Source organism: Notothenia rossii (genome assembly GCF_949606895.1).
Source record: "Notothenia rossii genome assembly, chromosome: 3".
Lineage (NCBI taxonomy): Eukaryota > Metazoa > Chordata > Actinopteri > Perciformes > Nototheniidae > Notothenia > Notothenia rossii.
This window is the reverse complement of record NC_136901.1, coordinates 76,092,157-76,119,542: the sequence shown is the minus strand read 5'-3', so window position 1 is coordinate 76,119,542 and position 27,386 is coordinate 76,092,157. Positions and strand designations below refer to the sequence as shown.

Here is a 27,386-nt window from a genome sequence, read left to right as displayed (position 1 = left end):
TGTTTGGCTTGAAATACCAAACAGATCGTGCATTATAGCATCCCATAAACCCCTCTGTTTCAGCCCTGTTTCAAAAGTGCCGATTCTCTGTCCTTTACTTCAGATGAAAATAAGGAGCCACTCCCCTCTGAGAGATATTTGGTTAAATATAACACAATGGTGCACTAGGAGGAGATTCAGTTGATAAGGTGGGCGGGTGTTACCTTGGTTGGTTATTGGCTAATGGTTACACAAGCCGAAACATCGTTATGACATCATAACGTGCATGGCCAAAATCTGATCAGCTCGTTTTCAGACAGGTTTTTATATAACTGGATCAGGCCAAAAAGTGAGCAAATATTTTTTTCCTGAAACTTTCAGAATATCTTTACACATGTTTATGTAAAAGACATGAAAAAGTTAATTTTGCATAATAGTTGACCTTTAAATACAGTTCTGGAAGTTCTTCTTAGTATACAAAATGAATGAAACCATTTGCCCTCCTCAAAGCCATATTTTAAATGTATATCTGCATCATGTATTTTTTGTTAATTTAGCCACATTCTGTTTGGCAATTTCAAGTAGTCCGAGCATTTCAATTAGGTGTTTAGTTAGCGTTTTTTATTTAATAATTGAACATTTTACAAGAGCATTAACTTAGCTTACAATTAACAAAAACAAAACCGTGCTCATGCTGTACATTTTTTAGCAAGCGAAGCTGATAAAAAGGAGACTGAGCATGGTCAGCTTTCAGTTCTTACAATTAAGAAAGTTATTTAAATGTGGAATTAAAAAATATATATACTGTATGATGGGGACATCACAATGAACAGTCATTATGCTCACCTGCTGGCTCTCAAAGGTCCAGGTGCTGTCGGGTAAAGAAGCATCCAGAACACTGATCACCTCCGTAAAGTCAGTGGTGCTGCTGGGCTTAATCAAAGTGAAATCACTGTACTCTGACATTGGAGACATGCAGGACCTGAAGGACTGACTCTGAGACATCATGTCTCCTCCCAGGACCTCCACGTACTTTATAGGTCCATCAGTGTTGAGCTGAATCTGCATGTTTCTGTTGGGGTTCTTGTAATTATCACAGTCGCTTCGTCTCATGCAGCAACTACCGCTGCTGCTGCTGTTCCTCATGCATTTAACCGCTAAGATGAGAAAAGTCACCAGAGACAGCACGGACACCGAGGCCAGAGAGAGAATCAAATACAGGGTGATTCTCCCAGTTTTCCTGCTGGGCTCGGCCATTTTCTGTCGGAGGTCTAAGATGGGCTCATGGAGGCCGTCCTCCAGCAGGATGGACACTGTGACGGTGCCGGACTGCATCGGTTCCCCGTCGTCCTTTATCTCTATAAGCAGTCTCTGAGAGGAGTCGTCCTGCTCGGACGCAGCGCGTTTAGTCCTCACCTCCCCTGTGTACAGGTTGACAGTGAACAGAGAGGCGTCTGTGGCCTCCACCAGCTTGTAGGAGATCCAGGCGTTATGGCCCGAGTCAGCGTCCACGGCCGTCACCTTAGTAACCAGGTGACCCGCTTTAGCGGAGCGGGACATCCTCTGGTGAGAGAGGGAGCCCAGGACAGCGGAGGAGGGGTAAATAACAGCGGGGGCATTGTCGTTTTGGTCCAGGATAAAAACATGGACAGTGGTGTTGCTACTGAGAGACGGAGAGCCCTGATCCTTTGCATGCACCTGGATCTGAAACACCTTCAGTTTCTCATAGTCAAACGAGTGCATGCTGTAGATGCTGCCGTTATCTGAGTTAATGTAAACATAAGACGAGACAGAAACGTCCTGCACTTTAGAGTCCAAGATGGAGTAGGAGATTTTAGCGTTTTCACCTAAATCCAGGTCAGATGCTGATACTGAGTACAGTATAGAGCCTGGCACCCCATTCTCTTTTAAATACACATTATAGGATGGCTGAGTGAATAAAGGGGCGTTATCATTCACATCACTGATGATGACAGGTATCATTTTCTTACTGGACAGAGGAGGAGAGCCTGAATCAGTGGCTGTTATCTCGATATTATACTCTGAAAATCTTTCTCTGTCTAATGAACCACTTGTAACCAGTGCGTAATTATTAGAAAATGATGCTTTAAGATTAAACGGAGAACCTTTGGGAAGTTTTAACGTCACTTTACCGTTATCACCGGAATCGAGGTCGCGGACGCTAAGCAAAGCAACTACTGTCCCACTGCGAGAGTCTTCGGGAAGAGCAGTAGGTTTTGAAGTCAGAACAATTTCTGGAGGGTTATCATTAACGTCTAAGACATCGACTTGCACACTGCAGTGAGCCTCCATTTTAAGAAAGCCTTTGTCTTTTGCACTAATGTCTATTCTATATGAAGCTTGAGTTTCGTGGTCCAGCTCTTTTTTCAAAAAAATATCTCCCGTTACAGCATCTATATGAAATAGTGACAGCACTGATGGTGGTGTGTGTTTACCAAGCGAGTACTCAATTTCTCCATTTGGACCCTCGTCTATGTCGGTTGCTTTTGTTTTAATTACAAATGAGCCATTTAAACTGTTTTCTTGAACAGCGACTTTATAAAACGTATTTTCGAATAATGGCACATTATCGTTGACATCAAGCACATTGACAGTTATTTTTGAAGTTCCAGACTTGGCCGGATTGCCTCCGTCCATAGCAATAAGAAATAAATTGTGGATTACTTTTTTCTCGCGATCAAGGGATTTACTCAATATCAATTCTGGAATTTTACGTCCATTTTCAATTTCTTTTACTTTTAAAGTGAAGCAATCATCTTTGCTTAGTGTGTACGTCTTTACTCCGTTACTCCCAACATCGGGATCCTCTGCACTCTCTAAGGGAAATCGAACACCTACAACGGTTGATTCAGGAATTTCTAATATGTTATCGCTTTTGAGAAAACTTGGAGCATTGTCATTTACATCTCTTATTTCCACTTCTATCCGGTTTAACTGTAGCGGGTTTTCTATTACAACCTGCAGAGGTAAAACACAGCTTGCGCTTTGTCCACATAAAGCCTCTCTGTCTATTCTGTCATTCACCACCAGCTCGCCTTTCCCCGCATCCATACTGAAATACTGCTCACCAGCCTCAGAGGCGACACGCAGTTTACGCTCAAACATCTCTGACAGTCCGAGACCCAAATCCTTGGCTAGATTTCCTACCACCGAGCCCTGTTTTAGTTCCTCCGGGATGCTGTAACGAGTCTGTCCGTTTATTGTAGTCCACAAGAGAAAGAAATGATGCCACCAAAGCGCCTGCCATCTCCAGTCTCGGTATCCCATTCTCTTTGTCATCCCGGTCCTTACAATACAACGTTATATCCCATTCGAAATATTGTTCAGCATATGAAGGCCAATGCGAAAATCCATCAACCACGAATATGTTGTATTCCAGAAAGCTCCATATATAGGCACCATGAGATGAAAAATAAATGCATATTATCAAATCTGAGCGTTTAAACGCCTCATCCTCTCATCTGGGGCTCGAAGCATTGTACACCGATTGCAGTGGTGAGGATGGATGGGGGAGGGAGTAGATCTCTTTGTACAACTGCAGTGCTATTGGTGCACAGCATCGACCAACATTGAACAAGATAGAAACGGCACTGATTTCCAGACCAAGCATTGCATCTAAAAACGATGAAACAGTGGAATATGGTGCTTATACAGTACGAACAATTAATTCTTTTATAAATATATATTTTTTAATTGAAAAAAACTTTTTCATTTATTTTGATTTGTATGGTTAACACTTCCCGAAAAATAATACTGTAATTTCGATAATTAAATTCACATACGTTTTGCAATGTGTCTACATATGAAATGGACACCAAGAAAAAGTCACCTAAATGGAAAATCAGTCTTAGAGGACATGCTTAGATATTAATTTAACAGTTTACAATATTATGTTTCATTTGCACATCTTTACAATTACTGCGTGACTGTTATGACAGTCATCCAGTAATAAAACAAACGCTTTAATGCATCCCTACAACAACTAAGGGCAGTTTAGGTTCATCTAAAAACTTAAAAATGTGCTGAAGCAGTATGTGACAGTTTTGATTCATAAATATTTCAAATTAATTGTTAGGTTTTTGTTTTGTTTAACGGATGTTGAAACAAAAAAACGTTTACATGTGTGAGAAAGTGTTGCTGAATGCCGTAAAGCTCGCAATCATTTTGAAGATATGAATATCAGAGAAATAATGCTTGAACAAGTTATCATGAAATTAATCCCTCAGATAAAGCAGAAAAAAAGCAGGATACAAATAATTGTTTTTTTGTGCGTAAGATTATGTTAATGTCTGCTCACCTGCTGGCTCTCAAAGGTCCACGTGCTGTCGGGTAAAGAAGCATCCAGAACACTGATCACCTCCGTAAAGTCAGTGGTGCTGCTGGGCTTAATCAAAGTGAAATCACTGTACTCTGACATTGGAGACATGCAGGACCTGAAGGACTGACTCTGAGACATCATGTCTCCTCCCAGGACCTCCACATACTTTATAGGTCCATCAGTGTTGAGCTGAATCTGCATGTTTCTGTTGGGGTTCTTGTAATTATCACAGTCGCTTCGTCTCATGCAGCAACTACCGCTGCTGCTGCTGTTCCTCATGCATTTAACCGCTAAGATGAGAAAAGTCACCAGAGACAGCACGGACACCGAGGCCAGAGAGAGAATCAAATACAGGGTGATTCTCCCAGTTTTCCTGCTGGGCTCGGCCGTTTTCTGTCGGAGGTCTAAGATGGGCTCATGGAGGCCCTCCTCCAGCAGGATGGACACCGTGACGGTGGCGGACTGCACCGGTTCCCCGTCGTCCTTTATCTCTATAAGCAGCCTCTGAGAGGAGTCGTCCTGCTCGGACGCAGCGCGTTTAGTCCTCACCTCCCCTGTGTACAGGTTGACAGTGAACAGAGAGGCGTCTGTGGCCTCTGCCAGCTTGTAGGAGATCCAGGCGTTATGGCCCGAGTCAGCGTCCACGGCCGTCACCTTAGTAACCAGGTGACCCGCTTTAGCGGAGCGGGACATCCTCTGGTGAGAGAGGGAGCCCAGGACAGCGGAGGAGGGGTAAATAACAGCGGGGGCATTGTCGTTCTGGTCCAGGATAAAAACATGGACAGTGGTGTTGCTGCTGAGAGACGGAGAGCCCTGATCCTTTGCCTGAACCTGAATCTGAAACACCTTCAGTTTCTCATAGTCAAACGAGTGCATGCTGTAGATGCTGCCGTTATCTGAGTTAATGTAAACATAAGACGAGACAGAAACGTCCTGCACTTTAGAGTCGAAGATGGAATAGGAGATTTGAGCGTTTTCACCAAAATCCAGATCAGACGCTGATACTGAGTACAGTATAGAGCCTGGCACCCCATTCTCTTTTAAATATACATTATAGGAGGGCTGAGTGAATAAAGGGCGGTTATCATTCACATCAGTGATGCTGACAGGTATAATTCTCTTACTGGATAGAGGAGGAGAGCCTGAATCAGTGGCTGTTATTTCAATCTTATATTCAGAGACATTTTCTCGATCTAAAACACCACTCGTAACCAAGGCGTAATTTTGAGAAAACGATGGTTTTAGAGCAAATGGAGATTTTTTTGGGAGCTTTAATGATACTTTACCATTTACACCAGAGTCAATGTCTCTGGCATTAATCAACGCTACTACGGTGCCATTAGGCGAGTCTTCGCGCACTGGCTTTGGAGGAGAAGTGAGTATTATTTCTGGGGCATTATCGTTAACATCTAACACTTCAACATTCACAGTACAGTGCCCCTCCATTCTAGGACTGCCTTTATCTTTCGCACTTATATCTAATTCATAATTTGTAATTGTTTCGAAATCCAGTTGTCCTTTGAGAAATATTGTTCCAGAATTATGATCAATAGTGAAGACAGAGAGAACAGTATCCGGTGTGTGTGCACCAAATGCATATTCTATTTCTCCGTTTTGACCATCATCCATGTCTGTCGCTTTTGTTTGTACTATTAATGCACCGTCTTCCGCCTTTTCACTGATAGATACCTTATACAACGTTTTCTCAAACGTTGGGACGTTGTCGTTTATGTCAAGGACTCTTATATTTAGCTGAGCAGTCCCTGATCGTACTGGGTTGCCTCCATCTAGAGCTGTCAACAAAAGCTTATGGACAGCCTTTTTCTCTCGATCTAAATGTTTTGCTAAAATCAATTCAGGGACTTTCCTTCCACCGGCAACGTCTTTAACTCTAATACTAAAACATTCATCTTTACTGAGCGTGTATGACTTTAAAGAATTTCCCCCAACATCAGGGTCTATGGCACTTTCTAGTGGAAAACGAACCCCCAAACCGGTAATTTCCGCTACCTCTAATGTGATATCATTTGATGGAAATCTAGGTGCATTATCATTAATGTCTTGTATTTCTACCTCAACACGAAAAAGTTGTAATGGGTCCTCAATAACAACCTGAAGAGGCAAAACGCAGCTAGCACTTTGTCCACAAAGAGTCTCTCTGTCTATTCTGTCATTCACCAGCAGCTCTCCCTTCCCTGCATCCACACTGAAATACTGCTCTCCAGCCTCAGAGGCAACACGCAGTTTACGGTCAAAAATCTCTGAGAGTCCGAGACCCAAATCTTTGGCTAGATTTCCTACCACAGAGCCTTGTTTTAGTTCCTCCGGGATGCTGTACCTAGTCTGTCCGTTTATTGTAGTCCACAAGAGAAAGAAATGATGCCACCAAAGCGCCTGCCATCTCCAGTCTCGGTATCCTATTGTCTTTGTCATCCTTTGTCCGCTATAACATATACAATCCAAACGACATATTCGATAGAACGATGGTGAAATTCATCATCGCAGGCATTACTCCAGAGATGTCCAGAAATGACTGAGCATGGCTATACGATGAGTTATACGATTTCTACATTATAAAAACGAGCCCATTGCCGCCTCTCCTCGATCACTTTGCTGTCTCAATGTTACAGCTCGGAAGCTGCATGGGAGCAGGGTCTAGATTGCTTTGTACAGTTCTGACTCCTATTGGTGCAAAGCATCCACATCTACCATCCAATGAGAGTAAAACAGATCGACCTTCTTAAAGTGGCAGCGTCGATTCTCATTGTACCCTTAGCTTTTAGTTGATCAACACTTTTTTTTTACACTTACGGGTAGCCAAATATTCAATAGTATGCCACTTTAAAATAATATATCAACTAATATTTAATATAATATATAATTTTAATTAAATGCATATTATTTTGAGAAGGAAAGGAACAAATAATAAAGAAAGAATAAGAGAAAGAAAGAAGAGGAAAAGAGTCTGGATATCAGCTTAAATTGTGAAATATCAAAATGTTACACAGTGATATCCTATTTTAACCAATCACTACAAAACAACTTGAGGGGAATAAAATACTGTTTTCCCTCTTAAAAATGATCAGCTAAAACTAAAATATCCCTTAAATCCAAGAGTCGCTGTACATCTTTGTGCTAAACTATTTGGAATTGGAATGTGTGATGAGATAGATAGATATATTGATAGAGGGATAGAGGGATACATGGATAGATAGATAGACTCAATCTGAATTATTTTTTGCTTACCTGCTGGCTCTCAAAGGTCCAGGTGCTGTCGGGTAAAGACGCATCCAGAACACTGATCACCTCCGTAAAGTCAGTGGTGCTGCTGGGCTTAATCAAAGTGAAATCACTGTACTCTGACATTGGAGACATGCAGGACCTGAAGGACTGACTCTGAGACATCATGTCTCCTCCCAGGACCTCCACATACTTTATAGGTCCATCAGTGTTGAGCTGAATCTGCATGTTTCTGTTGGGGTTCTTGTAATTATCACAGTCACTGCGTCTCATGCAGCAACTACCGCTGCTGCTGCTGTTCCTCATGCATTTAACCGCTAAGATGAGAAAAGTCACCAGAGACAGCACGGACACCGAGGCCAGAGAGAGAATCAAATAAAGGGTGATTCTCCCAGTTTTCCTGCTGGGCTCGGCCATTTTCTGTCGGAGGTCTAAGATGGGCTCATGGAGGCCGTCCTCCAGCAGGATGGACACCGTGACGGTGGCGGACTGCATCGGTTCCCCATCGTCCTTGATCTCTATAAGCAGTCTCTGAGAGGAGTCGTCCTGCTCGGACGCAGCGCGTTTAGTCCTCACCTCCCCTGTGTACAGGTTGACAGTGAACAGAGACGCGTCTGTGGCCTCCGCCAGCTTGTAGGAGATCCAGGCGTTATGGCCCGAGTCAGCGTCCACGGCCGTCACCTTAGTAACCAGGTGACCCGCTTTAGCGTAGCGGGACATCCTTTGGTGAGAGAGGGAGCCCAGGACAGCAGTGGAGGGGTAAATAACAGCGGGGGCATTGTCGTTCTGGTCCAGGATAAAAACATGGACAGTGGTGTTGCTGCTGAGAGACGGAGAGCCCTGATCCTTTGCCTGAACCTGTATCTGAAACACCTTCAGTTTCTCATAGTCAAACGAGTGCATGCTGTAGATGCTGCCGTTATCTGAGTTAATATAGACATAAGACGAGACAGAAACGTCCTGAACTTTAGAGTCCAGGATGGAGTAAGAGACTTTGGCGTTTTCACCAAAATCCAGATCAGATGCTGATACTGAGGACAAAATCTTCCCCGGAGCATGGTTCTCTTTTACATATACGGCATAAGAAGGCTGAGAGAACACTGGTGGGTTGTCATTTACATCTAACAATTTAACAAATATAATTTGTTCACTCGATAATGGGGGCTTTCCAGAATCAGTAGCAATGATCTTGACACTATACTGGCTATTTGTTTCACGGTCAAGGGGCCGATTTGTCACTAATGAGTAATGATTAGACGCCGAAGGATTTAACTTGAAGGGTGATTTCGAAGACACGCTTAACTTAATTTTACCATTGTCACCAGAATCTGGGTCTTTTGCACTTAACAGCGCAATTACGGTTCCAATTGCAGAGTCTTCTGGAATAGGTGTTGTTAGAGAAGTTACAATTATTTCAGGAATATTGTCGTTCATGTCAACTATTTTAATTTCGACGCCACAATGGCCATCCATCTTAGGGTTGCCTTTATCTTTAGCAGTGACGTCAAATCTATGTAAAGACTTAGTTTCATGGTCTAAAATTCCTTTGACAACAATAACTCCAGTTGAGGGTTCAATGTTAAATAATGATAAAATCAGATCTGTAGTTTGCTCTGCAAACACATATTCGATTACTCCATTTAGTCCTTCGTCTGCATCTGTAGCTTTAACCTGCAGTATTTCTGTTCCAGGTGTTGCCTTTTCGCTGACATTAAATTCATACACCTGTTTTTCAAACACAGGCGCATTATCATTGTTGTCCAGTACTATAACTGTAATTTCAGATGTCCCTGAGCGCACAGGATCTCCACCGTCTACAGCGGTGAGGATAAGATTGTGCACAGGCAGCTTTTCTCTATCAAGTGGCTTTTCGAGGACCAGTTCAGGGATTTTTCTACCGTCTTTGTGGCTTTTAACAGTCAATTTGAAATTGTCGTTTTTGCTTATTAGGTAAGTGCGTACAGAATTAGTGCCTACATCGGGATCCTGTGCACTTTCTAATGGAAATCGTGAGCCAGTATTGGCCAACTCTGCAATTTGTAACACTTTCTTTTGAGTGAGAAAAATAGGAGAATTGTCGTTTGTATCCTGTATTTCAATCTCGACCCTATGCAGTTGTAGAGGGTTATCTATGACTAGTTCCAAAGGCAACACACATGACGCTATTTGTCCACACAGTTCCTCCCTATCTATCCTATCAATCACCACCAGTTTCCCCTTCCCCAAGTCCACGCTTAAATACTGCTTACCAGCGTCCGAGGTTATCCGCAATTTACGTGGGTACAGTTCAGATACAACCAGACCAAGATCTTTGGCTAGATTTCCTACAATGGAGCCCTGTTTCAGTTCCTCCGGAATGCTGTAACGAGTCTGTCCTTCTATTGTACTCCACAAAAGAAATAAATGATGCCACCACAAAAACACCTGCCATGCAGGAAATTTGGTCCACATTATTCCTCGTTCCATAAATTCAATATCTTATCACAATCCAAACTTCTTAGCTGATTACATATAGAAGGTAAATGATCCGATGTAGATGCGTCCTCATATGCAACCGAGACAGTCATGCTTTGTGTCTGCATATGCATCCCTCTCCCCAGCGCAGCACATTGTAATGGTTACGAGGCTGAAGCTACTCAGTGAGATGGAGTAGATCTCTTTGTAATACTCAGGATTTCATTGGTGGAGGGGATATTCCTGTTTCCACCAATCGTGGCATCAGTTAGTGACTACAGAACAGTGATGTTTAAGTATGAATACCATCCTGGTTATTGCAAAGCTATCATTATAAATATTATAGACAATCAATGAACTCTAAGTATATCTGCCTCTACTGGGTTTAAACAAATGTAATGTATTTAAATATGAAAACTATAGAGTATTGCATGCATTTATTATTGATACAAATTGTAAATATAAGATCCTAAGGCCAGTGTTCTATAAATAAGTAAATGTCGGATCTTTATATGGCCACACATTCAATGTACTGTGTTAATCCATCATCTATGCTCTTGCTTGTACCTGAATGCATGCACATGTCTTTGAATCTGACAAGGCTCTTCGCTGCCTACCTGTGGCCAGAGAAAGCCAATGCAGCCTCCAGACGTCCTTACGTCGTCTGTACCACGCCTCAGTGAAATTATTCTGTCTGCAGCCCATGTAAAATACCCGTATGGACGAAAAGGGAGGGGGAGCGGCGATGGTGCGTCTCTCTCTCTCTCTCTCTCTCTCTCTCTCTCTCTCTCTCTCTCTCTCTCTCTCTCTCTCTCTCTCTCTCTCTCTCTCTCTCTCTCTCTCTCTCTCTCTCTCTCTCTCTCTCTCTCTCTCTCTCTCTCTCTCTCTCTCTCACTCTCTCTCACTCTTTCTCATATCAGACCAATTATTATCAATCAAATGATTCTTACAATTATGCAACAGCATTACTCAATGTTCATACGCTGGGCTTAGGCATTACACATTGACATAACATATAATGAAAGTATGGTAAAATAAGAACAAAAGTAAATGAATCAGAAAAACACAAACAACTATTTGCAATAATCGCGACAGAGGGATATGTAGAGAGGCAGTGTGAGAGGCAGAGAGCGTGGGAGAGCGGCCTGAGCAGCTTTCAGCACCACACGAGTGGACAGCGCCACACAGGCGGCCAACTGCTGCTGCTTCATGCTGCTGCTGCTGCTGCTGCTGCTGCTGCTGCTGCTGCTGCTGCTGCTGCTGCTGCATGCTGCTGCTGCACAGCCCACAGACTCACAGGCTCACAGGCTCAGACTGAAGACAGTATCAGATCCTCCAGGACCCACCTAGCACCTTATAAAATGTTACCACTGCAAACACACGTCATAGAAATATCAACTGACAATAAAAAAGTATAACTATCAACCCAAGAAAGGATTGCTGGAATATTGGATTTCAAATAAAATAAAGTGTTTGATTCAGACAAGCACCATTCAGAGGTAAACATGCACACATACAGTTTATTCACACTTTAAACTTCCTGATCAAGTAAATGATCACTGCAAAGTGTTTAGCAACAATACCAAGTGCTTAAGTGACAAAGACGCAAGAGGTTTTTATTTACAAAAGCTTACTGATATGTATTCTCATATATCCATCCATTAAGCCATTTTTTAATGTAGTACTCTAACCTGCATCAGATAAACTGCAACATGTTGGGTGTAAAACAATGTATAAAGATTAGCCATGAATACAACCAAAATCATAGTATGTTCATTTTGCTAAAACCACACATCTTAGTTAGATTTTTGAATGTTAAATCAGTTGATTAGTATGTTTTAAAGCTGTAGAGTCTGGTGTTGGTCTGCATTACAAATATATATTCTTGTATTTGTCTTCCTGTGTCATATACATTCATATAAAACACATTAAGATCAAACTGTAAGGTCATTTTGGAGGCCCCAGTGCATGATACAGTTGAATTGCGTAAAAAACGTTTCTATTATTTTGTCCATTTATATCATTAGTAATAATAATTGTAATAATAATAATGTCATTTGTATAGCGCTTTTCCTGGTGCTCAAAGCGCGTATTAGTGACTATTTATAGTAATACTAATAAGATTAATACAATGAAACAATCTGTTTATAAGTTTAATTTAACTGCAGCACGAAATGCACCTGCCAAAATGATCATGAAGTGAAGTTCAATCCGCACATCTCCATAACAATAATAAAAAAACAACGGAACACAATAACCACTATGAAGATAGGATGCATTGCAGGACTGTAAACTTGCAACTGAGTGTATAAACACTAAACAATATGAAAGGAGGATAAGTACATGAGAAGTGAGCCTGAGTTTTTAATATTCTTGGCTGCTCTCTTTAAAGAATGACCAGAGTCGAATGAATACTATGCTTTTTGTTGAACTGATATCCATCCAACTTAGTGAGAGTCAACTTCCTCTAATATTTTGGCATGTTGAGAGCACATCACAAGCCTACATGATGCACTCTGTTTTCATCATTTCTGCGTGGTTGCTTGTTACGTTGTACCTTATTTATCTTCTGCATTCCACTATATTATTAAAGTACTTTAATACCTTAACTATCTTATGCGTAACTGTGTTATGCTTAACAATCGACTATATCAAGGGGATAGAGGTATGGAGCACAAGAACCACATGGTAAAACAAAATACAAAAATATGGCATTATGACAATAATTACTGACAATTCATTCTGGCTTTAGTTAGTTTAACAGCTGATTCCCTGCTAATACGTTCCTCAACCATATAAGCCTGTTAGCTGTCCAGCCTCTCTCAAATGTGAAGTACTTCTGCACCTGAAATAGAGGGTATGTACAAAGGATATAAAAAACGGATTTACAATATTCTTTGATTAGAAATTAGAGTTTAAAATATGATTTTATCATTTAATACCTAGAGAATATTACTGTACAGTATTACTGATAGATGATGTCCATGTGATACATCAGTGCAACACCCCAGTCACATACAACACATCACGCCATCTTTTGAGCATGAAGCCACACACACTGTCACACATGATCAAGGTACGTCCATCAACGCTGGATTAAGCAATCTTCAGCGATGATAGATGTGTTGTGAGGTATGAACAGACGCTGGTAGAAAGTCATCCGATTAAGTGCCAATGTGTAATGTTTGCATACATAAAACATATCACTGCTGCTTTCTGTGTTTGTATTCAGTCACTGTGTGGTGAAATAGAGTATGATGTTCAGTTATCAGTGTATCAGTAATAAGTGCTGTTTGTACCACTATACGGTTTGATGGCTGTAAACAATAAAGATGAACACTTTTTCTCTTACCTTATTTGGTGAGACAGGATTGAACAGGAGTCAGGGGGAGGACAGGAACAGCAGCAGGCAGCAAGAGGGGAACATGAAAGAGAAACACAAGAGAGGAAGGATATCAGTTAGACTGTTGGTCATCTTAGCGAGTCTGGCTTTGGGAAGAAGAGAAACCAACATACTTACCATGTGGCTCACAACAAATGGGTATTGTGATTCATGTGGATATTCATAGAGTCTCTAATTTATGTTTATTTTGATTGATAATAAATGATTGGACTGTTCACAAACACATCTACTGTGTGCACATATAAACTATAAAAGTTTCCAATTGTGTACAATTATAATTAGTGGTTTGATCTTTATCTGTTTTGGATAATAATAACACAAATTAAAACATTACAATATTAATAATATTATTATTAAGAACATTCATCATCCATCAGCTAAAACATAAAAAAGCAAACAAATACAAAAGCATGATAGATTATTATAATTATATAACATTTAGAGCTGTATGTTCCAACAATACTGAACAGATAATGGGAAATACCCTAATTGATGAAAGAATATGAAAAGACATCCAAGCAGGGTGTCAAAGGTATCACACTTATATAAAACATTAGGCAACCATTGTGATTGTGTCTGTTTGAGTTAGTGAGTGAGATAGAGAGACAGAGAGAGGTTGATTTCTCAGAAAGATGTTGTGTTAGCATTGCTGTCCTTGCAAGAGGGGTGATAATTATGATGACACAAACAAATGATATTGTTGAGGAAAGAAAGAGGCAGTAGCTCTGCCTTGGTGGATAGAACATAACATTACACCGTCCAGAGAGACAAGTCACTTTGGTTCCCTAAACCACAAATATGTCAATGCAATGTTTTGTGAATAGTGTTCCACTGCATTCACTAAATAGATGCCATGTTAGATAATGCTGCACAAAAGAAACTGCTACAACAACTACGTTGCCCTTCAAACAGAAGCATCCATATACTTTGGTAAAAGTAAAACCACATCAGCATGAAACCAAAATATAAATGCAATGATTTCTGTGGAAAGTGAAGACTTAAAATACATTTCTGACACTACAGCAGGGTTGAATCACAACAAAAAGACTGCACTGCTGCACAAAGCCACTACCCTTATAGCAACAGCAGGGGGCCTCGAGGCGATGCCGAGACAAAACCATGCCTTATTAATGAGATTCTTTGCTCTGTGACCCTGTGTTTGTCACAGCTGATGTAGGTTGGAGTGTCTCTGTGAGAGCAGATTTAAGCTGCTTAGTCAAAGCAAAGCAGCAACTGTTTTTTTTCTACTGATGTACTGTAGTGAGTCATATGCTTTTTGTGTACATGAACACATTTTAACATGCAGTGATGGTAAAAAAAGCCTCATCCAACATAAACTGATCATTCAGGAAGTCAAGCAACAATGAAATGAAAAAGGGACATCAAAAAGCTGCTGTTCTTTTCATATAACAACCATAATGTCATCAAAATTGGTTCATTTAAGTCTGAATATCAGTGTATACCATCATCATGTATATGCTATGTTTTAACAGGGGAAAGAAAAACAAACATGGCAGCATCGATCAGAACAAATATCAAAGGCAGCCATGATCACCCTCTACCCCTCCCCTTTCTTCATCATCAGCCACCCCAGGACTGAGGATGTTTGCATCTATTTGACCAAAACAGGGGTGTCTTCTACCCTCCCAGTATGCACATGCATGGATCCATCACTGCTCAGAGGCCGCATCCTCTACTGAACCCCTGTGGACCAAGTAAAAATGGTACAGCCCTACCAGTGAGTCAGCTTGTTGCTATGGTAACACATCCTACCTCCCTTGCTTGCATCCCACCATGCTTCCTGAGGGCTGGCAATGGGGGCAAAAAAAGAGCTACAAAACAAAATAGAGGATAAACAAGAAAGATGGATGAAAGAAAGAAAAACCATACCATGACACACACTTTTGTATTTGATATGTTGTTCATACAAAGCACATGTTTATGGACTGCTGTATAGTAAAGAATATTTTCATAAATGACTGAAAGATGCTTCAAAGGACATATTTCTTCTTATCATGAATGTGACAACCTTTAAAGGGATGAAATGACAGTGTATGGTGTAGAATTTATTTTTATAGACCGAACAAAATGTCCTACATTTAGCAATCTACCTCTCCCTTTCTCTGTCTCTTTCTCTCTCTGCAGCAGAGTGGTGCAGCTGGAGAGGGGGAGGGGAAGGATGCAGAAAATGAGATCAGGAGGAAAAGATAGACTGTTGGAAAACAAGGATGGCTGCTGAGCAGTTGCAATCAAGTTTCAGCTTCAAATTGATACCATTTTAACTGAAATGTTTGAGTAATCTATAAGTGGAAGTCATATCATTGACCAAATCATAAGAATTATCATTTGCATCTTTGTTGTGGTGGAAGGCTTTGTCCTACGTCCAAAGCACAAAGTGTCTCTGTGTGTTGGATTAGGAGGATAAAACACACATTTACAATCATACTCTATATATTTTGGAATATGCAATATCTAAGTAAAGGAAATATAGTCTTTCTGAGTTTGACATAACTTTGTCACTGCCCCATATTACACAGTGAATCCCTAGTGAAATCCCTGTCAGTGCAGAACTCCACACTTTAACCTCTGTGACATCTACATACATCCAAATATAACATCTAATCCAGGGGTGGGGAACCTCCGGCCTCCGGGCCGTATACGGCCCGCGAGACCACTTGGTACGGCCCTCGAGGTAATTTATAAACACACGCAGAAAAATAAAAAAATTGAAGAAATATAGACCGCAAAAAAATAAAAAAAGCGAGTGCCTGTTTTTCCTGGCCAAGATTAGGGTCCTTGAACACAACACGAGCCTAACGTGTCTGACAGGGGTGCAGTTTTGGCAGAGAGCACCAGAAAGCCAGAACGCCGCTCAGGCACTTGAGAAATTGCAGTACCCATAAGGAGCCGTACACATGCCGCAGTTTTTGCGTGGCTGTGTCCTTAGTTGAAAGCCCAGTGGGCGATCTGTTCATCTGTCATACTGATCATACAGTCAATAACTTTGTTGTTATTAGCATCTGGTTAGCTAGCTATGCTAACGAATATAAGAAGCTTTTTCTCCAACCAGTGAGGTAAAGGCACATCTTTATCATCATCTTTATTTATTTTATCTTTATTTATCGGTTGTTATCTTGTTTTACTTGCTTGTAAGCGCTTTGAGCACCAGGAAAAGCGCTTTATAAATGTAATGTATTATTATTATTATTATTATTATTGATATGATCATTATAGTTATAAAAAAATAAGACAATAAAGTAAACAGGTATAAAATACTGTATGACAGTAAAACAAAGTTGTTATTAATAAAGAAGTTTGCATTGGACTTTCCCTGCAGTTTGAAAGGGGAGTGATTTGTAAAATATCCATAAAGAAAAAGAAAATCTGCTTACAGTTCTGTTTCATATGGGTGTTGAGAGATGTATCCATAGATATGTTGCTCTCAAAGTGCACCAGATTGATGCTTTTAACTTCAATATTTAAAAACAAATCTTCCCGGGGAGCATGCCCCCCGGACCCCCCTAGAGGGTGTGAGGTACCCCCCCACTTAAATCATGTCCACATGGATATGAAACTAAATACATTTGCACACATCTTGTCTCCATATCTTTCTGTTGTGGTGGTCATGCCAAACCGTGCACGGGCATGCATGCGCGAGTCATGGTAAGATATCTGGATTAAGAGGTTGCTTTTTCTTTGCACAGCATGAAAGAAAGGCTAAATTAATGGGCTGTGATTTTAGTTTTTTTAAGCAGAGGTCAATAATTTGTACGGCCCTCGGAGGATGTTGAAAAAATTGAAATGGCCCTCGAGAGGAAAAAGGTTCCCCACCCCTGATCTAATCAATGTTCAATATACCTGACCTCAAGCAAAGACAGGTTTTATAGTACAAATGCACTTGCTTGTATTCACTTCTGCTTCCTTAGATACACTGTAGACAAATTAGGTTTTGTCCTGCCATCATTGAATGCCTGAGAGAAACAGTCAAACTGATATCAATACTTTTGCCATTTGTACATGGTTGACAAAGATATGTATTAATGACTGTTACATACAATATATGTTCTTTACTAATAATGCCTGCAAAGGTGTATTTTACTTTTGGTAGTACTGTTTTACCTGCCTCCCTTACGCAGTGAAAAACATTGTCCTTTCACTGTGCTCTTTAACTGCTTGGCCCTATTCTGTTTGGGTTTAAATGTTTCCTTTCGCATAACTCAACAAAACAACAGTTCCAGAGGGACAGGCAACAACACTCATCACATGGAGAGAGCATTATGCACTTGAGCTATTTATGTATATTTCATTTTTTCTGTTGATACCACACTCAGTATATAAAGGTGTAGTTTGTTTTGTTTGAAAAAAGTTAAACATATATGTAGGATTTCATGCAAACAGGAACACAATGAGTTGTTTAAATACAAACATTAACCACATCCCCTGACACACATGGTGCACAGTGTGTGGATGAGCCCTTCCGGCATACACATGGACACACAGCTGCTCACCAGACAACTTAGCTGGGAACGTGGGACACTCAAACAAGAGCCTGGTCCTGTGGGAACCAGCAGCGTCTGCATGTTATTATGGTTTTGTGGTAAGAAACAAGTTCAGCAAACTGATTAAATGATAACAGCTCTAAGATAGTTTTCACAAACAAGAGAAATATAAAACAACAATATGCTAAAGGAGTACAGTGGATAAACAGGCTGAACCATTTAGCTCATAAATATGTCACCTTTTGCTTTTAACCCTATGGTGACACTGGCCAAAGGAATGTATGGTACTCAATAAAAACCATCAATTAACAAACCTGAGGAAACAAAATGGTGCAAACACTGTTTGAACACAGGTAAAGCAGACACAGATGTGGTCTGATAATGATGACAAACTGCTTCCAGTGGGTGGTTCACATAATTAACCTGCTCCTTCCTTGTAGTTTGTCAACTTCTATTTCCACACACACACAACCTGAACAACATGCAGACTTAACTGCAAAACCACCTACACAACCCAGAGGAAACATATAAGGCACATTAGTTAATGTGGTGCTTCCTCTGATACTGGACAAAACAGATGATCCACATCATACATGCATTTATTCAATGCTCATGCATCAAGCTAGATCTTCAAATGATGCTTTAAGTGCCTGTTTCCCAAAATACAAGATCTAGATCTCTCTCTCTTTTTGTCTTCCTGTCCATCTCTCTCTCTCTTGACTAATTATTCCTCTATATTTTGAAGAAATATCTCAAACCGTCTGTGTCTTTTACAGGCAGTCAGTATATGTAGCTATTTTACACCTAATGCTTTCCTGAACCCTGTATCCCATTAGACAAAGAGGGCTGCAGATCAAAATGGCTGCCGTACATCACTAACACAAATGCTGCACAGTGATGTTGGAGACTGTGCCGGTTACCACGTGCCTCTTCCCCTCCCCCTGCTGCCTCTCTCTTCCTCTCCATCACACTGCTTTTCCCCCTCGTTCTCAATCTGCCCAGCTCCATTAGTGACCATTTCCTCCTCCCTTATACCACAGTTTCAACGTTGTAAATATTATTCAATCAATATTATTGTTTCACTTATTTCATTTATTTAACATTCATTTGTATTATTCTTGCTTTATATGTGTGTGCTTGCATCTATTCCAGCCATTTTTCTCTGTGTAGTCTTATGCTCATGGCTACACACTGTTATTGGGGGAACTAGGTCACTGAAAAAGTAGTGCACTGCGTGGTTGTGTGTTAGCAGAAGCAATATGAAGCAATCCTCTAACAGTGATGAAGCCAAGCATCTCCTTTGATTGTATCTTCTATAACGTTCTCTCCAACCCGGACCTGTTTGGTTCTCTCACACATGCATTAAGTAAAAAGGCAGTAAAAGAATATCTAAATAGGTAACTGAATTATTTGCAAATAAAACCAGGCTTCAGTGCCAGATGTTGCAGCTAATTGCTAGAACTATATATGTTTAATGAATCAATAGGAATAAGAATGAATGGAATTAATGTGAGAAATGCCACAACAAATACTTCATGGAGGATATAGTGTAATTGTGAAACACAACTAACAAAGTATCTGACACAGTGTACCTTAAAACAATAGCACAGGTTAAGCCTCTAAATAAAGCAACGTCAACAACAGTGTTTGAGTATGTCCATTGAGTATTTGTATACCCACAAATGGGTTAAGCATATCCAACAAATATTAGTTGTTTTATTGAGTATTTTACATTTTTTCATTGTTTTGGGGGGCATCATTTGGTCAATATAGAAGTTTAAGGGCCTAAAACGAGGAAGTATAAACTCTCCAATGTTTATACTTGACAAAACAAAGACAGATAAACCAATGTTCAAATATCAATATTCACACTATTCCTGACACTATTTTATATCAAGAGCATGTCCAATCCAGCCACAAGATCAGTTGTGAGATACATAAATATTAAAGTTGTTGAATATCAATTGGTATACGCAAAGCAAAGCTTTCAGGGCGTACTAAAAGTTGGTACAGTACCAAGTAGTGTAGTGGCAACACTGAACTGAAATACCAATACAAGCAATAAGAATGATATCAAACAAACACAAATCACAAGGATCAAGGGTTCAAATGAAACAAGGAAGGGCTTGATCTCACCTCTGTGAGTATATTCTCTGACTCAGGTACCTGCCTTGGCACTGTCCTGGTAGCACTATGGTCAATAGTCAGAGTGCTCTGACTGAAGGGTCGGGAGCACTTCATGTCACTCATCCGGGAGTCGGTAGTTCCATACACCTCGTAACTGAGTGCCTGCTTCAACGTACCGGTACCTCCTACGTCTGCGTAAAGGGGCGGGTAATACGGAATAACGGGAAGATTCCCACTAGATTTGTAAAACACTTGCTCGCGTCTCCACCTGTAGATCTTCACTGATATAATAACCACTAAACACGTGATGAAGAGGAAGGACACTACAGCCAGAGCCAGCACTAAGTAAAAAGTCAGGTTGTCATTGTACTCCTTGTCCTGTGTAAAGTCAGTGAACTCAGACAGCACTTCCGGGAAGCTGTCAGCCACCACCACGTTAACAATGACTGTAGCTGAACGAGAGGGCTGCCCGTTGTCCTCCACAATAACAGTCAGTCTTTGTTTCACAGCATCTTTATCAGTCACCTGGCGGATAGTCCTTATTTCTCCATTCTGTAATCCCACTTCAAACAGCGCCCTGTCTGTGGCTTTCTGCAGTTTATAGGAGAGCCAGGCATTCTGTCCAGAGTCCACATCAACAGCCACCACTTTAGTGACCAGATAGCCCACATCTGATGAACGAGGCACCATCTCAGCCACCAGAGAGCCACCAGTCTGGACTGGGTACAGGACCTGAGGAGGGTTGTCATTCTGGTCCTGGATCAGTATTTTCACAGTCACGTTGCTACTCAGTGGAGGAGAGCCTCCATCCTGTGCTTTGACTCGAATATTAAACTCTTTGGTCTGCTCATAGTCGAAGGAACGCACAGCAAGTATCTCTCCACTCTCTGCATTCACTGAAAAATAAGCGGAGGCCGACAACCCATTCAATTGGCTTTCCTCGAGGAAGTAGGAAATGCGGGCATTGTTCCCTGAGTCTTTGTCACTGGCTTTGATAGAGTGGATTGACATGCCAGGTGAATTATTTTCAGTGATGAAAGCGGTGCTTAATAATTTTGTGAACATTGGGGGGTTGTCATTAACGTCTGATATTTTTAAATTAATGGTCTTGTTTGTAGAAAAAGGCGGCGAGCCCTCATCCATTGCTGTAATTTTTATGTAATATTCCGGCACAGCTTCACGATCTAAAACATCGTCGGACATCAGGCTATAAAAATTAGGCGATGAAGACTTGATTTTGAAAGGTAAATCTTTGCTAATAAAACACTTTATTTGGCCATTTTTGTCTGAGTCCAAGTCTTTGATATTTAGCATTGCTATAACAGTATCTGGAGCTGAATCCTCTGGTATGGGATTGGAAAGGGAAATGATGCTTATGACAGGGGAATTATCATTTAGGTCGGTCACCTCAATTAGCACCTTGCTTGTATCTGCCAACCCTCCCTTGTCTGTAGCTTCAACATCTATTTCATAACGTTTAGCTTTTTCATAATCTAACACACCATTTACAGTCATTTCTCCGGTATGGGAGTCAATATTAAACAGGGATGATGCACTATCGGTATGATGGGAAAACAAATACACCACTTCATTGTTAGCTCCTTTATCATTATCAGTGGCACTGACTCTTAAAATAATAGTGCCCCTAGAAGCGTTTTCAGGAACTGTAACTCTGTAAACAGACTGTGTGAATACTGGTGCATTGTCATTAGCATCCAAAACAACGACATTAATTTTTACAGATCCCGTTTTCTGAGGATTACCACCGTCAAATGCTGTCAACGTTAATTTATGATCTTCTTGTTTCTCTCTGTCAAGCGACGTTTGCAGAACCATTTCAATATATTTTGTCCCGTCAGGTCGAGAAACAACATTCAATTTGAAATGATCTGTAGGGTTGAGTTTGTATGTTTGAAGAGTGTTATGTGCTACATCGGGATCTCTGGCACTCTCAAGTGAATAGCGAGCCCCTGGTGAAGCGGATTCACTAATCTGGAAATTGTATTCCTTTTTCGAAAAAATCGGAGCATTATCATTAATATCTGTAATCTCTACATCAATCCTATGCAACTCCATAGGATTTTCAATGATGATTTGGAAATGAAGAGAGCAGGGAGAAACTTGCTTGCACAATTCTTCTCTGTCTATCCTTTTAGCCACTACCAGAGTTCCCTTATCTGCATTCAGACCAATGTACTCACTGCCGTCCTCGGTAAATATCCGAGCCCGCCCGGATTTAAGCCGTTTAATATCCAAGTCTAGGTCCTGAATGATATTCCCGACCACAGAGCCCGTCGCCATTTCTTCAGGTAAAGAATAACGGACCTGCCCGAGAGCAATTTCTGCGATACAAATGCAGAGAAGCAGCGGCCACCAAGAAAACGTATTTTTTCCGCCCACACAACAAATAACTCCCATCTTGAGGAGAGCCTTTCGAAAATCCGAATATTAAAAACAAACAACCGCGTAGAAAACCAGCTAAAGATATTTGTCGGAGCTCATGTGGCCGAGTGGTTTTCTCAATCCGATTGAAATAGAGCTGCAAGAGCAAGGAAGGACTTCAATGAGGAAAATAGCCTCAATGTTCTCACACTAACCAACAGCGGCACTTAGGGACGTGAAAAGAAACTACAGAAAAAGCTGCATGATAAGTATTACTATCCTTTTACTTGTATAAACTAGACAGAATACATAAAGAACATATATTATCATGAGAATGATGTCTCTGTCCATGGCACTGGCCATTTAATTGTCTGAATGTAATAGCCATTTAAACGGACACGGGAAAAGTAAGAAAACACATATTAAATCACATTGCTTTCTAAAGTGCTGAAAATAAGATGAGAGTGATTTAAAGCAGGGGTTCCCAACCTTTTTTCCCAAGAGCCCCCCCAAATGACTCCTGTTGGAAGTTGCCCCCCCCAACACATATACACTAGGGGGAACAATTATCCAGTAGGGGGGGAAACAGCGGTAATTAAAGTTTAAAAGTCTAAAAAATGGTACAACTATTATCACAAACTGGATGAATGCTAAGGAGGATGAAAGCGTAATTAAGGATCAATATTGGAGTGACTTTGATGGTTAATGGACTCGGGATTCATTAATTTGGATTCCCGCTGTATGAAGAAATTAAAGGACGGAAAACAATGGAAGTGGAAACAATTCACAAAGGGATTAAACTGTTTAAAACACATGCTCAAAGTAAGCCGGATTTTGCCGATGTGTTTATGTGGATTCAAAAGTCGTAAATAATCCAGAAAATGGAGGAGACCGATCTGATCGGAGCAACTGACAAATAATAATTGAAACCGGCATGGACAATGACTATGTTTTAAATGCGCTTATCCAGACAAGCCCGGTTTGGACACTTTACAGGCAGAAGAAACATTTATATTAAAGAAATAATGATACATTTCTTTCTTTTTATGCCTTCAATACTAACTTGAATTTGTATTAAAATTAATTAATCAATTATTTTTTATATTTTATTGTAATGTAGAGACAAGGCTTTTATTGACAATCATATTGCCTTAAAATTATATATAATTTATCCAGGTTGGGAACCACTGATTTAAAGCATGGCATCAACGAAGGAACCAATTGCTAGCATTTTCTAACCTCTAGAGGAGAGTCAGGTTCATCCAGGATGCTCTTTTCACTCTGTATCCGCTGCATCGTCCCTGTAGAACTGGGGTCCATTATCAGCACGTTCTGACCGGCTGTGCCGAACTTACAGTCACTCTTTCTGGAGTCAGTCGTCCTGCACACCTCGTAATTGTACACGTGTTGGAGAGTCCCTGTCCCCAAAGTGTCTGAGTAACGTGGAGGATAATATGGAATCACAGGGAGATTGGAGTGAAACATGATGCGAGACTGTCTCCACCTGTAGATCTTCACTGATATAATAACCACCAAACAGGTGATGAAGAGGAAGGACACTACAGCCAGAGCCAGCACTAAGTAAAACGTCAGGTTGTCATTGTACTCCTTGTCCTGTGTAAAGTCAGTGAACTCAGACAGCACTTCCGGAAAGCTGTCAGCCACCACCACGTTAACAATGACTGTAGCTGAACGAGAGGGCTGCCCGTTGTCCTCCACTATAACAGACAGTCTTTGTTTCACAGCATCTTTATCAGTCACCTGGCGGATAGTTCTTATTTCTCCATTCTGTAAGCCCACTTCAAACAGCACCCTGTCTGTGGCTTTCTGCAGTTTATAGGAGAGCCAGGCATTCTGTCCAGAGTCCACATCAACAGCCACCACTTTAGTGACCAGATAGCCCACATCTGCTGAACGAGGCACCATCTCAGCCACCAGAGAGCCACCAGTCTGGACTGGGTACAGGACCTGAGGAGGGTTGTCGTTCTGGTCCTGGATCAGTATTTTCACAGTCACGTTGCTACTCAGTGGAGGAGAGCCTCCATCCTGAGCTTTGATCCGGAAGTGGAAGTCTTTGATCTGCTCATAGTCAAAAGAGCGCACTGCATGGATGACTCCACTATCAGCACTAATGGACACATATGAGGAGACTGCCACTCCGTTAACAGAGGAGTCCTCCAGGATGTAAGAAAGGCGGGCATTCTGGTTCCAGTCAGAGTCTCTGGCTCTCACTGTGAATACAGAGAGGCCTGGTTTGTTATTTTCTACAATGTAGGCCTCATATGAGCTGCTCTCAAAGACAGGCGCGTTATCATTCACATCAGAGATCTGTAAGGTGAGAGTTACGCTGCTGGAGAGGGAGGGCACTCCCTCATCTGAGCAGGTCACTGTTATATTATACTCAGAGGCTGTCTCCCTATCTAAACCACTATCTGTAACTAAAGTGTAGAAATCACTGGTTGAAGACTTCATTACAAAAGGAATATCATTATTTATACTGCAGTGTACTTTGCCATTTTCCCCCGAATCTGTGTCCTCAATATTTATCATTGTCACAACAGTACCGGCTACGGCATCTTCTGATATCACGTTTGATTTTGACAATATATGGATATCGGGTTTATTGTCATTTACGTCAATAACTTCAATCATCACTTTACACGAGTCAACTAGTCCCCCATCATCACTTGCCCGAATGTTTATCTGAAATGTTCGAGCTTTTTCATAGTCAACATTTCCTTTTAGCCGAATTTCACCACTTGCATCATTTACTTCAAATAACCCACGGGCATGATCTAAAATACTCGAAATTGAATACGTTATTCTTCCATTAGATCCCTGATCTGAATCTGTCGCAGTAACTGTCACTACAACTGTTCCTACTGCTGCATTTTCTTCTATAGATGCTTTATAAATAGGTTGCGTAAAAACAGGGGCATTGTCATTAGCGTCTAAAACAGTGATGAGAATCTGCATTGTTCCTGTCATCTGCGGCTCTCCTCCATCCACCGCAGTCAGAACCAACGAGAGGTGTTCATTTTTTTCTCTGTCAAGAGGCTTGTCTAATACCATTTCGACATGTTTCGTCCCATCTGCTTGTTCGTGCAGTCTAACAACAAAATTGTCCACCGGTTCGAGTTTATATGTTTGCAATCCATTCGAGCCTACATCAGAATCAACTGCCTGATCTAATATGAATTTAGACCCACTAACAGCGGATTCGCTTATTTTGAATTTCACGTCGCTCTTTTCAAAGGATGGGGGGTTATCATTAATATCTGTGATCTCAATAGTTACACTTAAAAATTCCATCGGATTCTCTAATATGATCTTAAAATGTAAAGCGCAAGGCGTCGTCTGTCCACACAACGCCTCCCTGTCTATCCTGTCTTTGATTAGGAGGACTCCTCTTTCGTTATTCAGCTCAATATATCCGTCACTGTCTCGAGTAAAAATGCGAGCTTTACCCGATTTTAGTCTCTTAACATCCAGGCCAAAATCCCTTGCCATGTTGCCCACGAGAGAACCTTTTGGCATTTCCTCGGGAATTGAGTAGCTGACCTGTCCGAACACCGATCCGAGAGAGAGGAGCGAGAAAAACAACAGTACTTGCCCTCCCATTGTTCTGCCTAACGTTATTCCAGTGTAACCAAGATTTTTGCACTCCAATTTTCTCAGTCGACGCTGAATTTCAAAGCATATCCCCAACGTGGTACATATTTCCTGTTCTGTATCTCCCGTTTAGTCGGACGTGTGCTTTGATTCTGCCTCTTTCTCTCTATAAAATAAAGACATGGTGGGAGGTACATTGGGTCTGCGGTAAATCCAATACAGGCTGGCCAACAGCGGCACTCTGAGTTCATAAAGTACAAGTGCATGTAAAATGTTCATAATAAACTGATATGTACCGATTTAGAATAAAACGTAGTGTAGCAGGAACACTGGGTTCAGGTAACTGTCCCACACTCATCTCTACGCCCTGAACTCACCATCACCTAAAGTAGGTCAACTCCTCCCCCAGAGCCAACCCCTAATTAACTCATTGGTATTTAAGGCACCTGTGGCATCATGGCAGCCTTTGTTTCGTTTGCTGTCTGCCTGTTGCCACCTTAAGGGTAGGTACATTGTCACATACGATGTCATGTTTGATCAACAGCTTAATATTACTCATGTGCATCTTATATTAGCACTGAACTACATTCATTTGTATTAGCCTATACTGTCAGCTTGTATCCTGGTCCACCTGGTGTTCCTTTAGCCGAATGTGATGCCTGAAGTCCTGTTAACCTGGAGGGATGTGTGTTGGTCCTTAGTACTTTAGTATTAATCATACTGAGTAGTGGTACATTTACAATTACCTAAGTTAAAATATGTAAATGTGTACTTTTGTATTGTAATCGAATGCACAATGTGTTCTTCCTACTATCTGCCCACTCCCCTTTTTCCCTCATTGATTTTAGTCATTTTCTATATAAAGTGTTTAACCAAGAATAAACAAATGCATATGATTTGACATAATGAAATAAACTGTTTCATTATAATTGAACCACGTCTCTGTCTTGTGTCAGTCCCAAACTTGTAGAGCCTTCTTAGTTCTGAGGTGTAAATTAAATATCTCCTGGGGCGAAACTCCCCAGGTGGCGTTGTCAGGCATTTGGTATTTGGGTAGCTCTGCCTTTAAAAACGACCACCCCGCCACAATAGCACAGATAATAACTCTCCTGTTAGTTGAAAGTTTTGTTTGATACTGCAGTTACCCAATTAATATAATATTCTAAACAGGACATTTGAAATGCAAATGTTGGAGTGATTACAAAGTGTGATAGTAAAAAAACACGGGGAATGTAACTTATATAAAGGTTTTGAATATGCAATGACACTGTTCTCAAAGGTGCTGCAAATAAGAGAAAAGTGATACAAAGTGTGTCTTTAACCAAGCAACAGATAGCAAGCCAATTCTAAC

The 27,386-nt window shown here is 40.9% G+C and overlaps 3 protein-coding genes across 22 annotated transcripts in view; all 3 read right to left on the bottom strand.

Moving 5' to 3' along the window:
* The window catches only part of LOC307031498 (protocadherin gamma-C5-like), a 199,205-nt gene that overhangs the window by 30,539 nt on the left and 141,280 nt on the right, over positions 1-27,386 (bottom strand). Inside the window, exon 1 of one of the 20 annotated variants that reach the window (XM_079668660.1) lies at positions 826-3,708. The exons of 17 other annotated variants lie outside the window; for them this stretch is intronic. In XM_079668660.1, the coding sequence (XP_079524786.1) occupies positions 826-3,279 (2,454 nt within the window). In that variant the 5' untranslated portion in view covers positions 3,280-3,708. Of the gene's footprint in view, positions 1-825; positions 3,709-27,386 lie in introns of those variants that run through there. 2 more of the 20 variants (XM_079668682.1, XM_079668662.1) reach the window with 2 other exon arrangements.
* Positions 4,128-10,009, bottom strand: LOC307034559 (uncharacterized protein; the record flags this gene model as incomplete). The annotated part of the gene is made up of 2 exons (XM_079673385.1): positions 4,128-6,661; positions 7,565-10,009. 2 exons carry the CDS (start codon positions 10,007-10,009, stop codon positions 4,283-4,285), a joined length of 4,824 nt encoding a protein of 1,607 aa, XP_079529511.1. The 3' UTR covers positions 4,128-4,282.
* LOC307034558 (protocadherin beta-16-like) lies at positions 13,216-27,379 on the bottom strand (the record flags this gene model as incomplete). Its single annotated transcript, XM_079673384.1, has 2 exons — positions 23,779-27,379; positions 13,216-13,364 (listed from the first exon to the last, which is right to left on the bottom strand). Exons 1-2 carry the CDS (start codon positions 26,042-26,044, stop codon positions 13,216-13,218), a joined length of 2,415 nt encoding a protein of 804 aa, XP_079529510.1. The 5' UTR covers positions 26,045-27,379.